The sequence below is a fragment of the Pseudopodoces humilis genome, chromosome 3, assembly GCF_049639895.1.
Source record: "Pseudopodoces humilis isolate 2021_Gansu_Grassland_sample_001 chromosome 3, ASM4963989v1, whole genome shotgun sequence".
Taxonomy (NCBI): domain Eukaryota; kingdom Metazoa; phylum Chordata; class Aves; order Passeriformes; family Paridae; genus Pseudopodoces; species Pseudopodoces humilis.
The window spans coordinates 38,180,435-38,197,147 of NC_142202.1; the positions used below are offsets into that span (position 1 = coordinate 38,180,435).

At 33.8% G+C, this 16,713-nt stretch overlaps 1 protein-coding gene across 1 annotated transcript in view; it reads left to right on the top strand.

The window, feature by feature from the left end:
• Nucleotides 1–16,713, top strand: part of PACRG (parkin coregulated) — a 220,505-nt gene that overhangs the window by 37,292 nt on the left and 166,500 nt on the right. The window contains exon 3 of the mRNA XM_005526929.3: nucleotides 10,578–10,712. Coding sequence (XP_005526986.1) covers nucleotides 10,578–10,712 — 135 coding nt within the window. The remainder of the gene's footprint in view (nucleotides 1–10,577; nucleotides 10,713–16,713) is intronic.

Below are 16,713 nucleotides of genomic sequence, written 5' to 3' on the forward strand. Positions count from 1 at the left end.
AAGTACTTAAAGCTCTTAAAAAAAAATAAAAGCTTAATAAACAAGAATTGCATCTAGGAGCATGGTAAATGCTGGTGCGTCTGAATTACACTGAATTAAAGCCTAGGTCACCTGCATTCTCCATCACTTGCTTCACTGAGATTTAATAGCAAAGCCTCCAGGACAAAGTTACCAGAAGCAGCCTATGCAATTTATTTGAGCTACAGAAAAATACTGCTTATGAAACCAAGAATTTGTGATTCCTTTAATTAAAGTCCTAGCATTTTCATAAAAAATAATTGGTCTAGATAAGCAGATACTTACACATAGAGTCAAATTACTTACACATAGAGTCAAATAGCAGTTATTGCTGCTTATGCCCAGTACTGAAACTATTGAAATTTATTTACACAAGCTTTCTAGTATCTGTGCCTTAAGCTGATGTTGTGCTCACCTTCTAATGCATGTCTGGGTTGTGAAGTCAGTGGTGCTACTCCTCCTTGGAAGAAGCAGTTATACATTGTTCATCATCCCAGCTTTTTTGAGAGGAGGAATGTGATGTTCTGTTGATGGACTTTACCTCATAACCAGGGCGTTCCCCTTGTGTATGTTTGGTGTCACATTTATGTATTAGCTAACATAGCTGACTTTTTCTTCATTGCCACATTATATCCAAAATTGCTATAAATTTTATGGTTTGCATATGTTGTATACATGTTCTTGTGTGTTTGGGGAGAGTTTAAATCTATAAATATAAAATCTATTTTGTTCTTTATTGTCCTTAGAAAGTGGTAATTGTGATTCTGTAATTATAATATAATTATAATGGAAACTATATTAAGCATACAAAGAATATGATTCCAGAGTAGACTCTGCCTACTTTCAAAAAAATTTACTAGAACTCAAAAAAATTTTTTTTTTTTTTTTGGTATTGCATTGTTCTGTGTAATTGTAGCTGTTTGTTGCTCATGGCACTAGATTTTCTGATACACTCTGGTCCTCCTTAAGGAGCTGGGAGTAAATAAATAAAAAATTACCAGTGAAAGTGTCATACTGCTAATTACCAATATTAGTAAGCAACCTATTTATCACTCTAGTCTATAATGTGCACTTTTCAACTTTTAATGTGCATAGTTGTGAGTTTTGGGGGTTTTAGAACAATTACCTTTGACTAAAGTAAGGAGACTAACATTTCACTTTGATGTACCTGCAAAACATTTATACAATTTTGCACTTTGGAGTTTTATTAATAATTTTATTATTAATGCCTTTTCTAGATGCTACATGGAGCAGTTTCTTCATAGTTCCCCATTAATTTATTTTGGGTTTTTTATTTCTTTGAAAAATTTCAGAAATACATTTCTCAATAACGAGTGTCGTGTTTTGGTACCCTAGAAGTCAAGACACTCATCTGTGCTATGAAAATCTTAGATTTTTTTTCCATTATAGCACTGAAATTTATGCTTTTGGGATATGGTTTCAACTAAAACAATGTTTTAAAGGCTTCTAGAAATAACAAGAAATAAGATAAAAATAAATTTATTAGAGCAGTCCCCTTGAAACTAGATACTTTCATTCCAGTCCCTGCTCAGAATACCATATATACCATATAAAACTGCATCAAAGTATGCTAGGAAAAAAGCACCCCAATACATTGAAGTCCCATAAGTAAGGCATTCTCTTTTATTCTGCAACACCACTTGTTGTGTGAGGAGCCTGTACACAGTAAATTAGTGGTCTCAGTTTAAACTGAATTGATTATAAATGTGTAGGTTACAACACAAGAAAATGGAATTAATTAGACATAATTTTAGTGAGAAATGTCATAACCTCTAAAAGAATTACTTTTATTCTGCACATTATGAACACTTTTCAGTTTCTTCTAAGTAAAACTGATCCTTGTTAATTTTTTAGAATCTTCAAACCACCAAGAAATGAAAATTTTCATTAGGTTTTATGTGTTCGCTGTCTTGGTAATTAAGACAAAGTCTATTTTGCTAATATTATATGCTGAAGATGCCCTGTTTCTCTCCTTTGACTTTGACCCAAGAGAATCTTCATGCTTCCTACTAAGCTTAAAAATGGGGAAGGTTGGGATTCTGGTCCCACTAGCACCCTAGCAATCAGATCTGGAGATGATGAGGAGTACAAGAAGAAGAAATAATCATGATGAGGAAAAGAAAATACATAGTTGGTCCTATTTTCTGGCAGATGAAGAAAAACATTCTTCATCTGCTGTGGGGATGCTTTAAGTGCAAAGAAGAAATGAGCTCTCATGCTTTTTAAAAACCGTGTTTTGACTAGCTAGATAGAATATGACTTCCTATGCAAAAAAATATCCCTGAGAATATTCCTGTGAACCATAGAAAAACTTAGGTCAGTCTTCTGTGTTATTTCAAGTCTAAGTGGAATAAAAGATGTATGCAATAATGAAAGAAATGACGCCTAGCTGAATCTCTAATCACATAAATATATAGGACAGGAAGGCTAGCAGGAAAGCTGCTGAAGTGACATTTTAAGGTCCAATTATCTTATGTGGAAAGAAACTGAGGAAATTACAACTGAAGCAGTTGGATAGCCTATGGCAGTGAATGATCACAATGCTAAAAGGAATCTGTGTCTTAGACTCCTTTCCAAAATGACAAAAAAGCGCCCCCAAACCCCTGTCAGTACTCTCCAGTCTAATCAGCCTACTGAAAAGAGAGAGATTTGTAATATTTTAAGGAATTTTTGGAGTACAAAAAAAATAAAGTAAGATTTAAAAAAAAAAAAACAACGGAGCAGGCTTTGACATTTAACAATAAGAGTTAATCTAATTGTACTTCACTGCACACCTGAGACATCATGATGTCCAAACAGTTATTATCAACTCCTTCCAAAAAGTCTATCAAAGAATCATGGTAAAATTCACAGTACATTACTTTCAGATACTTCTGAAGAAAGCAGTTTCAGGAAAAAAAGAGGGGGCAGGGCTTCAGAAAAGGTGTTAAGATAAAAAACAAGTAGGGTTTAAGACATTTCTTAAGTCATAGCATACATAAATGGAACCATTCTAAAAGCAAAGAATAGGACATGACACTGGATAGATTTACAACTTGTCACTGATGATTAACAAATATCAACATATGATTGCCAAACTAAAAAGTGCTAAAAAGTATGAAGATGATAATTTTATGTAAGGAATTTTTTTTTTTACATTAACTAAAAGGTCATCCATATTTTCCAGACCTCAAACAAGCTACAGAATTCTCACTGCCCCGAATATGGGGCAGCTAGATTGATTTAGCCTACAGTAACAATACTGTATGGATTAAAGATGTTGCATGAGAGCTTCAGTATGAGGAACACCTATATGCAATAAATATATATATGCAATAAATAGAAATGGTAATAGGATCCTACAGAGTAAAAAGTTAAAAGTTGGAGTTTTTTTAATATTACATATGTTCTGGTTAAGATTAATATATTTCCATGCAGATTTAGTAGACTTCAATAACAGTATAACTTCCAGCTGTTCTGAAAGTATTAACATCAATGTAATAAGACTTCTACCATTACTTTTAGGCATGAAAAATTATATTTCAAGTATGCAAAAAACAGTCTAGGTAGCTATGGAGATAATTAATATATAATAAAATATTTGGGGAATATCAGTTACTACAGAAAGTGATTAATCCTGCATTTGCCAATATAAAAAGCATTTAAAGTAACAAAATTATAAATGTAAGAGCATTGTGACTTGTAAAAGATACATTTGTCCCTTCACGGTCACAACCCAGTTACTGTCAGCATCTGTGAAGAAATATTCTGTGAGACCTCCTTTTCACTTGCATCCTACAAATTTCACTTCTGATATGAGACAAAATTAACTCACCAAGGAAAGTTTTACCTCTTCTTGGGAGATTTTTTTTGTCTATATGCTGAGCAGACAAGCAGAGATTGTTAAAACATTTTCAACTACATAAAATATGAATTTAAAACTATTTGTTTCCTACTTGTGTTGCTCTTGTGAGGGAATGATTTGAACTTAACATCAAAGAAATCAATTGATCAATTGTCCCTGCAAAAAGGACAGATATCTTTGCAGGTTGATAAATACCTTTATGAGCAACAGCTGAAAGTAAAAATACCTGCCGTACGGTAAAATAGCTATTAGGAAAAATTTAGAAGGCTTCCAGATTTAGTGCAATTGATGCACTGTAAAGCTTTGTGAAACTAACAGAGCAAGACTATATTCATCTCGATTGGAAGGAAAGAAATATATTAGTAGAGAAATACATTAGCAGTTGTCAGTCTTCTCCCTTTGCATCAAAGGAAATTGCTTGTCAAGCATCAGGAGAGAAATCTAAATTATATGAAATAGTTACATTATATTCCAGTAGAGAATAAGAGATGAAGGACCTTCCAAATCCAAACTGCTGTAGAGCAGTTTGTAACATAGGCACATCTGTCTTATTGAAACAGCTTATCTCTTCCCCAATCAAAAATAACTTTTCTTGAGGTGGTGAAATAGACTAATTCTGCATGCAGCTTATGACTTACTTTCCATAGTGTCTCCAGGCAATAAGGAGATACAGTATCTTTGTACAAAATCACATGTCTAATTTTTCTTTCAAGTTGTAGTGCTTTGGAAGCATTTGTAATGTTTGCTGACCTATCAGTAGTTTCATTTGGGGGTCGTAAAATTGATTTTTCTCAAATTGACTTTTGAAGCTATAAGATGGGCTTTGATCTGTTGTCCAGATTTGTGGAATAGCCCCAGAAGCAGCTTTTAAGCATTAGATGCGGCACCATTTAAAGCATATCAAGAGTGGCCCATTTGAAGAAATATCTCCCTGTTTCTTTTTGGAAATAAAAAGCTTTTATCTGATAGATGTTGAGGGATTGTGTTCTTTTGATATTGAATGTTTGCGATATTGAAATTAAATAAAAATAATTAATGTGGAACTCAGCAGTACCTACTGGGACATCTTATTGTGCTTCTCCTGTCATTTGAAGTTTCTCATTCAGTTTTTGGTATGACTGCATAACAAAATCAAAACATGATTGCAGAATGTATTAACCACCTAAGTCAGTTTAATCAAATTAGGATCAGTAAATTAAGAAGAGCAGGACAGGCTTTGTTGCTTATTGCCAGTCATAGTAGACACTCTTGGGGTTGCCTAGATGAGGTTCTGATTGTTAACACTTGCTAAGATTTGTGTTTCCAAATCTTTAGTAATGATACTGTATTTATTCAAAACTCTGTGGTTGCCACCAAAAACTATTATCATCCTATTGTTTTGTTATGTTGGTAGGTAACTGCCAAAATCTTGATGTTTTCTCTTGGATTATTGATGAGATTGTTTTGATGATGGGCTTGTCTGTGTTACAAGTGTAGAAACATGTAAGGTACTTTTGTGTAGGCAGACACCAAAAGCACAAACTGTGGTTCATAGCTTTTGCACCTTAATCTGTTCAATGGGCATGAGTTGTACCAAGGCAGTGTTGTGTTAATACCTGTCCAGCTTATCACACTGTGAGGATGAGGACCCTGCAGCTGAGAGTTCTAATAAAGTTTTGTGTGTCAACATGGCCCTGAATAGTGCTAGGTATATTATTTGGTCTTTATTTTTGAATACTCCTGCTAGCTTGAATATTTCTGCATTGCATATTTTGACTTATTTCGTATATATTGCATTTTGCCTGAGGTTGACATTAGGATTTGGCCACAGCTTCTGGCACCAGTACGCAAGGAAAAGAATGCTGATCTTTCCTATGGTGAAATGAGTGGATTGCTAGTTGAACTATGCTGTATTAGCACAGTTTAACACCCGCACAAGAGGAGGATGAGACAAAGAGTCTGTCAGTGGCTACACAAACATTTTCTTATAGACAGCACCTTTATATCTCTCTGGGACAGAAGGCATTAGTAAATTATATTTTGTGGATACAGTGCAATTTTGTATGCATACATTTTTTATTTTGAATACAAAGAATGGGAATTTATGGTTTTATTTCTGAAAATTTCATTCTTCAAGGGGATAATATGACATTATATTTTCAAGGAAGGCTGACTTTCTTGGGCAGGACAGTTGAGTGGTCATATAACTTCTGATCCTTGTAGCTTCAAAAATAAATTTAATGAAATATTTTTGTGAGGAAAAAATATAAAAGGCTAAGGTTAAATTCCAATTTTCCTGTAAGAATCTTGGCAGACAAAAATGGAAATAATTTCTTTCTTCTAAAAGCATTAATCTGGATTAATAATAAAAAAAAATCTTTAACCATTAAATTTGATTATGTCTCTGTCTTTTTTATATAATACATGGATTGTTATATAAGAACAGTAGGATCTCAATCCAGTTTTTGTTTGGCTTAAACTGCTTATGAAACTAGTGTTAATTTTCACAAAAATGGCCAGTTGTCCTACACAGACCTGTTTAGGTCCCTGAGTGTGCATAGAGTTTGACACTGAGAAAATGAACAAAATTCAGTCTTCAGATATTAATCACTGTTTAAACCTGTCTTCAAAATTTTTTTCTTAGTCATTTTCCTAATGTGCCATCACTGAAAAGTTTAAGAATGCAACCTTGTAAAATGGCTTTCAATGCCCATGAATCAATGAAAGAAATATGGTCTTTCGCTCTCTTTTGCTTAATAGCTTGCATCTTTTATCTTGTCACATAGTTCAATGGCATAGAATTACAATAAATTAGTTTTACAATTATCAAACTCTTCAACTTCTCTTTGGCATTTAACGAACCTCAGAATCTGTTTATTGCTTCATATACTTTGCCATCATGAATATTAGCTTTTAATTAACTGGAACTCTAATCTTAATCTTCCTCACTATATTGCAGTGAAACATTTTTATTAGCTTGAAGAAGATAGTATTTGTTACTATTTTTCCAATAAATGGAATACTTTCAGAATGACCTTATTATCAGCAATTATAACAATATAAAATGTAAGAAGGCAAAACTCATTATACCAAAGACAAGCATTGTCTGATTACTTTTTGTGTATTTCACTTAGTAACATAAAATCACTGAGAAGCCTCAGCTGAGAGAGACCTATAGAGATCATGTGGTCCAGGCTTAGATCAGGAATTGCAAAAGAGTGAAAGAGGAAATCATACACAAACTTTTCCTCAGGCAGACTGTGCACAGCTAGAATGACCCAAAGCCATGTCTGTATTAGAGAGCAGTGCTCCATGGTAGTCTTCCTAGTAATGAAGACTGGAAGGAAAAAAAACTGTTGTCAAAAGGTAAGCAATACTGGCTTAGTGCAGCCACTCCAGCAAAGGCCTCATAAGCTAAGTTTGTCAGATACAAATGAAACAAGTTTTCTTCATAAATACAGTAGAGCAAAAGTGCTCTTCAATCATGCAACTTCAATATCTTCAATATCTTCAATGCAGGGACAGTTCCACTGCCTTCTTGATTGCTGATACTTCTTTATTCTAGATAGATGTTAGGCTCATTTGATCATTTAGTTGCTTTGAAGTCGGTTGCTCTTCCAGGTATTTAAACATCTCTGTAGCTATTGCAGACCAATCTGACAAGAAAAGCATCTTTAAGACAATGGGAAAAACAACAGCTCTCTCTGTTGACACTATTTTCAAGTATTTGGTACACTGCTACTTCTCCAGCTGTACGCAGTACTTTGGTAGTTATACAGTGCAAGAGGTGTTTGGAGGGTAAAAAGGTCCATATCGAAGTGGAGACAATAATGGCATGCAATATTGAAATGAGAGATATGATATTAGATGAAATTTATTAACGAAACTTCTTCATATTTGGTTTTAGGAATAACCTTATTTAAATATTTTCATTTAAAAAAATCAGGATTGCATAATGAAATTTATAGTTGACATAGTGTTTGGAGTTGTTATTAAAATAGATGAAGATCGTGGTGTGACAGGCAGAAGTGGAAGCCTTTGAGAGCTGATGTAATAGAAATGGAATTAAATATTATAGTACAAAGTACGACATAATGTAATTAAAACTAATGATAAGAAATTATGTTATTAACATTGAGCTCATCATCTGAAAAAAATACTTCTGTGGCAATTAATCTATGGATAACTATAAGATGCCAATGTGATGTCACCATGAGACTAAATGTAAGGCTGAGAGATCTACCAGACTGTATCACATGGAAAATAATACTCGTATTTATGATTACTGGTAATAAGGATTTAGTCAACTTGAATAGATTCTTTTTTCATCAACTTTTCCAGTCACAACTTGAATGTACAGAAAATTTTCAGTATTTCCAATACTGACTTTTGGCCAGGAGTTCCACTATTTGCTGTATGAATACATAACTACCTTTGTTTGTTCCAAACTTCTTACTGACTAGAATTTTTTTATGTCCCTTGCCTTTTCTGAAGGAGATAGTGGAAAATCTGTCCTTATTACCTGCTTCATAATGTCATGATTTTATAGTTCTTTATTTTATTCTTCCATAGTAATCATTTTCTCACTTTATTATGTTCTTTTGAAAGCCATTCCATACCTTCAGTCATTATCCTCTTATGAACCTTTTCTAATTCTACCATACCATCTTTTGAGATGGCAGATCAGAGTAGGTATACTACTTAAGATGGAACTTCTAAGCCTTCGTGTAGGGACAATGCACAATGAAGGGGTTTGATACCAACATACTTTTAGTCCTTCTAGTATCTTTTTTCTTGGACAAAGAATAGGAAGAAATTTAATTAACATAAGTGTATTTTCTAGAAAATTTGTAAAGTGCAGTATAAAAAGGCTCATAGCAAATTTACTAACATGAGTTGGCAAGAAGAGAATATCTAATATCAGAAGATGTAATTTGAGATCACTTTAGCTATCTCTAATTATGATAGTCTACTAGAAATAGTTCAGATTGTATCTCATCTAATCAAGACAATATATTTTTATCAATAATTTAAGTTAAAATCTAACAGTGACTCCTGATATTGTACAAAAAATAATGTTTTAAAGGATGTATGAAAGATCTGTTTGTGAAAAATATACAAAAGAACAGAGGTGATTTTCCAGTACCCTCAAAGTGCAGTGACTCTAAGACTTGCCTCAAATGAGAAAAAAAAACAACCCACAAGAAAACAAGTGAAAGTACTTATACTGGTGGCATAGAACAAATTGTTCCTCTGTAGAACAGCAAGTGGAGGTTTATTTACATTTTTTAGGAATGCTTTTCTTGGAGTATTACTCTCAACTGCTGCAGGTGTGTTTACTAAGCATTTTTAAGTTACAGCTGTGGATATCAAATCTATTTTCACTGGACACGGTCTATCTGGGACAGCAATATGCAACAATAGGTCACAATTTAGTAGCCCTAGTTGAAGCAATTTGTAGAAAAGTACAGAGTAGGCATAATCACTAGTGGACTTTTCTACCCTGGCCAGTGGAAAATTATGTGAAACACTTTGGGGAAAAAAAAAGTGACAAATCAAATTTAGATCTGTAGCTAGCAGAGTTAAATTACAGAATAGCCCAAATGAAAAAGAGGATGTTACAAGTTTACATTCTGTTCACTGGAAAGCTGAATGTCTATACTGCTAGAAACTAATGTAAGGGTCACTGGAGACAAATAGAACAATACAGAATACTGAGTATAGTTTACGATCATTGAAGCTCTCACCTGTTTATTTGAAAATGACACATTCTAGCATTTTCAACAAAACATGCAGAGAATTGTAGGAAGTTCTTATCCCAGATGCACAGCTATGGAGCTTTGCAGTGAAGAAATCAGTTGTCAAGGACATTTTAGATTAGTTTAGCTCTCTTAGACTCTCTTAGCATTTGAGATTAGCTTTGTTAATTAGCTTAAACAATAGATTTCTTTTAAGTACTTGAAATTCTATTATAGTGCCAATTGTCAGCTGCTGTTACTACCATGTTTGTCTGAGAAAAAGGTTCCAGCATGAACATTTTGGAATTGGACTGTCATTCAGACTATGCCATATGCTAAACCAGCAATATCTTTGATAAGGAACTAAGTGTAGCTAAGTCAAATTTCCTCACAGGCAGATGAGAGATATCTGAGCAAAAGACCTTCGTTCTTTCCAGCACTTCAGCCATCAATACTGAAGGACTGGAAGCCATATGAAAGCCAAATCCATAGCATTTAGGGAAGGGATATGCTAAAAGAGATTATTTAATCTCATTACCCAGTGACTAGCAGAAGACAGTGGAGGGTAAAAACAGCAATTTTAGTTGGAAATCAAGTCAAATTACTTTTGGAAAGAAACAGAAAAAGGAGATATACTTAATTTTCCAACAAATTCTACTATGCAGTGTCACTGCCTTCTTGGTGTTTTCTTTTTGCTTAAAAATGCTGTGATAATAGAAAGTTAGCCAGTTTTTATGGGACAATCTGAAAGTGGCAAAAAAAAAAAATAAAGATGTTAACAGAAGCTGTAGATCATTACCAAAGTGTACTTTCAAAGAAGTGAAGTGTATCATGTAAAGAAGAAAGCAAACTACAATTCAGGAGATCAATATTATTCTTGTTTTATATCTATTTTAAACCAGGCTTTAGGCTTTTCCTAAAAATATATTACCGCTAAACTGTGGGGTTTTTGTTTTGTTTCATTTTTTCTTTTTAAGGTAAGAGGGCCCCCACCTGCAGGATCAGTCAAACAAAGACCAGCAAAACGCACAGCTTTTCGCAAGTTTTATGACCGAGGAGACTTTCCAATTGCTGTTCAGCATGAGAGTGTAGGAAACAAAATTGCCTGGAAGGTAAGTCCTGGCACAGCTGTGACAACCAGCTGAGCTTATTGAAGTGACATCTCTCATTGTCAAACAAAGTTAGCTTGCTAGTAAATACACTGAAATAATTTCTTAGCAAATGGGAGATGGTGGGAAAGTCATTAGATAAAGGCCCCTGAGTCAGCTGTCTGCCTTGGCTAACAATTAAATTATATGCTGCAAAAAGGAAGATGACAGAGTTGCTTTGCCTTAGAGAATTGTCTCCTGCCCAATTCATCTCTATTTTTATGAGGACTTGGCAATGTAGCCTGTTTCAGGCAGTCCATCAAATGATGGAAGTGGCTGGATACAGTGAGCAGCAGCCATTTATCTCCCCCAGATTTCACCTTCCTGCAGGACACTTCCAAATAGAAGCTTTAATTACCTAAATGGATAGGTCAAGATTGTCTGCTCCCTGAAAATGCAGAGCAGAATACAAACGAAGGCAGATTCTCATTCCACGGCTGTACTCTCAGTCTCCAGCATATGTCAGACAGCGTAATCGCTGTCATACGTGCCTCTGTTACAGGCTGACCTCCACTGCTGAAACCATTACAGCTCCGACATTTCTCTGACAAAAGGTTAATTGGCTTCAAAATAAATGTATTGCCTAATGACTCCATTCTAATGCGGCTGTGTTTCTCTCTAAAATGCTTGGTGACGTTATTTGTAAAACTTGCCAATCTTCTAAGTAACTACTGCAGACTTTTAAATTTAATTTAAAAAATGAATGCTGACCTTTAACCTGCTCCTACTATTTAATTATTTTGGTTATCATGAATTACTTTTATTTTTTGTCTCATTTATTGGACTAGAATAAGATTTTACTGGAAGCAATGTTAGTTACAGAAAATGAACACGATATGCATGAACAAAACATGTCAGATTTATAGAATGTTTTAAATTGTTCATGTCAAAAACATGATACCAAATTTAAATGTAAAGCTATGTTAAGTCAACACTAAAAGGAGGGATTTTGCAATCTTATAACTGATTCTGCTTGGAATGAAGCAAACGAGATTGGCTCTGTAGTGTGGTAAGTACTACAGTATTTGATAGTAACTAAATTTTAAGGTAGCTTTTTCTTACTGAAATACAGAAGGATTTGTGCTGCTGTTTTGTTGCCTATAGCAGTTTTGAATCAGCACAACAAACAATTAATAGCTCTTGCAGCAAAGGGAATCTCTATCCCAAAAGACTTTGCCCATAATCGAGATCAGATTCCAGTGGCTCTAGGCAACACTAGAAATTCCCTTGCTGGACCAAAACTCAAATGCTTACAACTTAAGCATGAATGCTGATCTTCTGCCACTAGGTAAGACCCAAAGGTGATTTTCAAGCAACTGCAAAAAAATCTCCACAATTTAGTTTTCATTTTGAGGCTTTGTAATTTCTAATTTCTCAAAATCAATCTGAGAGGTAAAGAAATACTACTGGACTGGCATTCCACTAGATGATGCTAGTGACTGCTTAGTTGACTTAGGACATCAGGAAATAAAATGAAGCTGCATAAAAAGTTCAGATGGGACATTAGCAAGAGGTTTTTTATTGAGTGGGTGGCTGGTCACTGGAACAGATTCCCCAGGGTATTGGTCAGAGCACCAAGCTTGTTAGTTTCTGGACAAAGCTCTTAGTCATATGATTTAGATTTAGGTAGTCCTGTGAGAAGAAAGGAGTTGTATTTGATGATCCTTATGGGTCACTTTCAGCTTTCTAACTTATCTGCAAGCCTTCTAACCACAGATGCATGCTAAAATAAGTGTTTGATTCCTGTATCTGACAGTTTTAATTGTTTGAAAATATACTGCCTTGAACAGTCACAACAGCAGAGTCTCTAGTTAAAGATACAGCATTTATTTTTTCTCAACACACTTTGCAGTCTTCTAGACCTAATGTCTACCTACTGCAGTAAAACACTGGCTTTTAGTTAGTGCAATGTAGGACTGAGATGTCATGCAAGAGTTATTTTTGCTCTTCTACTAATCCTTTCTTTTGAAAAAAGAACTATAGCATGAATGCAAATAAGCAGCACAATAGTGGGCTATTCCATTCCTATATTAGTGCAAGTTCAGATTCAGCCTTATTTCCCTTATTCCATGCCACTCAATTTAGTCACAAATCAATCCTGACTGAGTTCTGTGGCAGGCAGGCACTCAAGAGAACAACACTGAGGTATTAGAGTTACTTGAGGCTATTGTTTAGTTTGACATGCAACTGTCATTGATTATTGTGCCGTTTATGTACATGAAACAGGCAAACTGGCATTTTCCAGTTCAAACTTTGCATTAGATACCTTTTGAAGTCTTAGAGGCTGCCCAGAGCTGCAAAAGGGTGAGAATGTTGTTCTAAAGGTACAGATAAACTAAGGTCTGTATTTTTTCACTTGTTTTAAGGACATAGTAGCACTACTCAAAAGACATCTAATGGCTAATTTTCGTCAGTTCGTCATACTTAATTGTATGTAGTTCAATCTAATTAAAGGAGTTAATTTTTTAGGAATATATTTTACTCAATACTGCTTAAATTCATGACAATTGAAAAGAAATTTTATTAATGAAATGTGTCTAGGCAAATGTCCTATAAAACTGTGGCTGAAGTATACTTATTTGCACTAATCATGATCAAGTGGAAGGATAGGAAGAAGAAATAAATGGTAACAGTGATATTTTAATACTGCTGTAATTACACAATACCAATGTTTTATGTTGAGAGCGTGTTTTTTTCTCTGTTTGGTTATAATGTATATCATGGTTCATTTCACTCTTGTTAGTTCGTCAATAAAGTGGTGCGTGAGAGAAAATACAGGAGGGTCTCAGAAACCTGATTTTTTTACTGGCAGAGGGAAATACTACAGGATTTTGTTCTTTCCTGAACAGCTGTATTTTATTTGCTTCTTCGTTTGTTTTTTATAATTACTGAACATTAAAAAACTGTAATTGTCATTAATTTATTTTTTTTAGACACTTTGAACACTTGTTCATTATATTGTAATTCTGTGGACAGAATACAGTCATTTTCAGCCAGAACAGGAGCATCTGAAATGCTTTAATATACATGAATTTTATTTGGTTAATAGGTAACAAAAAAATTCACACAAATGACCTTTGATATTGTGACAGTTCTGCATTGAGGACTGGCTACATCTAACTGTGGTTGTAGACTGAGATGAAATTAAAATTTAAACTTCAGGAAATGTATAGAACTGTCTCTGAGTAACTGCGTGTGTTGAATACTTAATTATGAAATAATAGTGCTTTTCTGTTGTTACATAGCTTAAAGGTTTTCCAAATGTGCTAAATTTATAAAGAAACAGTCTTGATTTAAATTAATCCTAAGCATAAACAAGATTAAACTGTGCAGATAAACCATGGTGTTTACCTTGCTGTCTTTTATTAAAAAAAGGGATCAAAGCAAATTAGCTCTCAGTGGATGATTATAGGAAGATGTGTGTTCTTGGTGACTTTACAGACTAAGTCTTTACATGTAGACAGGCATCTTTTAGAATATTTCTGAAATGCTGTCATTCTGGTTGGTAAGTTTTAGTATTGTTGCAAGTTCAAATAAGCCCATTTCAACCTGATGGGAAAAAAAAAGTGAAAAGATAATATCCATTTACAACATATTATATACAAGAACAGGAAATTGAACCTGGTTTTAAACAATACCATCCAGAGGGAAAAAATAAAGGACCAAAAAACCTCTGATAATGCCAAAGCAAAATTATGTGGTTCTAGAAGATATAGTCACATTTATTTCTGAAAGAAGAAGACATTACTTGTCTTAGGGTTACTAATGTTGTTTTCAAAGCTGGAGAGAAGTTGTCCTTTTGTCATTTTGAAAAAGTGAATATAGAGAATGACTTGTTAATTATGTCTGTGAAAACAAGACATAACTTGCTTCACAAATTTCTGGCTTTGATTGCAGTTAAACTAACAAAATAATTTCAAACTTAATTCCTGGCTTTTCATCCCCATTCAGTCGATGTACTAGCAGTCAGTGAATTCTTTGCTAAATGGCATACACTCAATGTAACATTTTAGCATCTAATTTGAAGCCTTTGTTTTTATCCTTCCTCAGTAATCAAAAAGAGAACTGTATATGTAGCAGTTCCTTAAAATTTCTGCAAATATTTAATGTTTATGTTTCTTTTGTAAAGTATTTTTAAGATCTGGAAATAAACAGCTTCTTTGGTTTAGTTATTCAACAGATGTTCAAGGGTCTTCCCAAATATGAAGCATTTGATTATTTCCACTAAGAGAGAATGAATAATAATGGTATGGTTTGAAAAAATATTTCTAATATATATTAAACATAAAACTTGGGAACATAAATTGTTTTTAATTTAGAATTAGATAATATTAGAAAGTGATCTTTATATCAAAAGAATGTACTAAGATATTTTTAAGTCTTTTGACTACTTTTGTGGGATCCCACAGTTCTTTTTCAGCTTATGTATATTGCAATTTTATTTCAAAATGTATTAATACATTATTTTGCACAATCTAATACCGAACTATGAATAATAAAAGCTCACAGTTCAGGTCTGAAAAGGACTTCCATTTTTAAATATACGATACTGAATTAAAAAAGGTCAGAATGCAATTAAACCTTTGACTAAGAAAGTTGATAAAACCAAGAAAGTATTTCTGAATTCTAAAGTATGTGTTTGAAATGCAGGCTCTCTGTATTAAATGGAAAGTCATCAGAATGTTTGAAAAATTATTTTTTAGGGAGTGGAGTTAACTATGCAAGAAATTATGCAGGGTTAAAAAAAGCTTCTATTCTTCAAAAGAATGGTAGCAATTTGAGAGAAATGAAAGCCAAATTCAGAAACTTTTTAAGCAATATGTCAACGTGATCATGATTTCCATCTTCTGTGTTTTTTTCCCAGAGTATCTGTATTCACTAAGGATATGACTTCTACCATTTTAGTTTCTCTTCATCTCCTCTTTCCTACACAGTTAATTTTTTTTTCAAGACCTAGTATAAGCTATGGTAACAAATGTGCTAGACACTAAATGCAGGTCTGAAAGAAAGTGATCTGCCTTCAACATCATGAATTTGGAATGTGCATACACTTTCTCCTTACACCTACTGAATTTGGAATGCGCATACACTTTCTCCTTACACCTACTACTGAAAGTCGTTTTTAGTAATAGTAACTACACATAATTTGAACTTTCCATAGAACTACAATTTTTATTAGTATGTTGTATACTAGTTTACATAGAATTCTGAACCTCTATGATTTAGCTGGTACCTATATAGAGACCAAGAAAAAAGCTTTTATTTGTTTTGGTGGTGATATTGTTTTTGTTTTGGTTGGCTGATTTGGGTGTTGGGGTTATAAAATAACATGGTTTTAAATGTTGTTTTACCTTCCTGGAAGGGCAGTCTTTTTTGCTTGTTTGAGGGATAAGTTTTAAGAGAGAAAATACTCTTTTTGTATCAACCAATACAGTTGATATATTGGAGGGGCGACAAGTTTTCATTTGCAGAGCTTTCAATTAATGTCTTCATATTTTTCATTTTTGTAGCATTGTTTTGTCATTAAACCAGATGAATAAACACTGTATGTTATTCACTATGTAGTATCAAGTAAACTTAGGTAACATTTTCCAAAGTTCAAATATCCAAATAAATTTAAAGTAATTGCATGGAGCTCATTTACCCTAAAGAATGACCCCATTATTATACTGTCATCTTACAATTTGTTTAATTCAAGATGTAATTCAAGAAGTTGAGGGGTTTTAAGCTTATTGCCATCTAAGGGGGAGGTTCAACTTTGCTTCACCTCTTCTACTTTCTATTTCTGAAGCATACTTGACACCAGCACTGACATTTATCAGAGCCCTCTTTGAGTAATTTTATCTCACTTACTCAGGAAAAGAAGGTGGGTGTGTTTTTTCTTGATAAGCAACATGTTCACAGTCCTGGAAACTTTGATTACATGACAATCCACGAGTGCTAATGCTGAGTGTTGGTGAAGAAG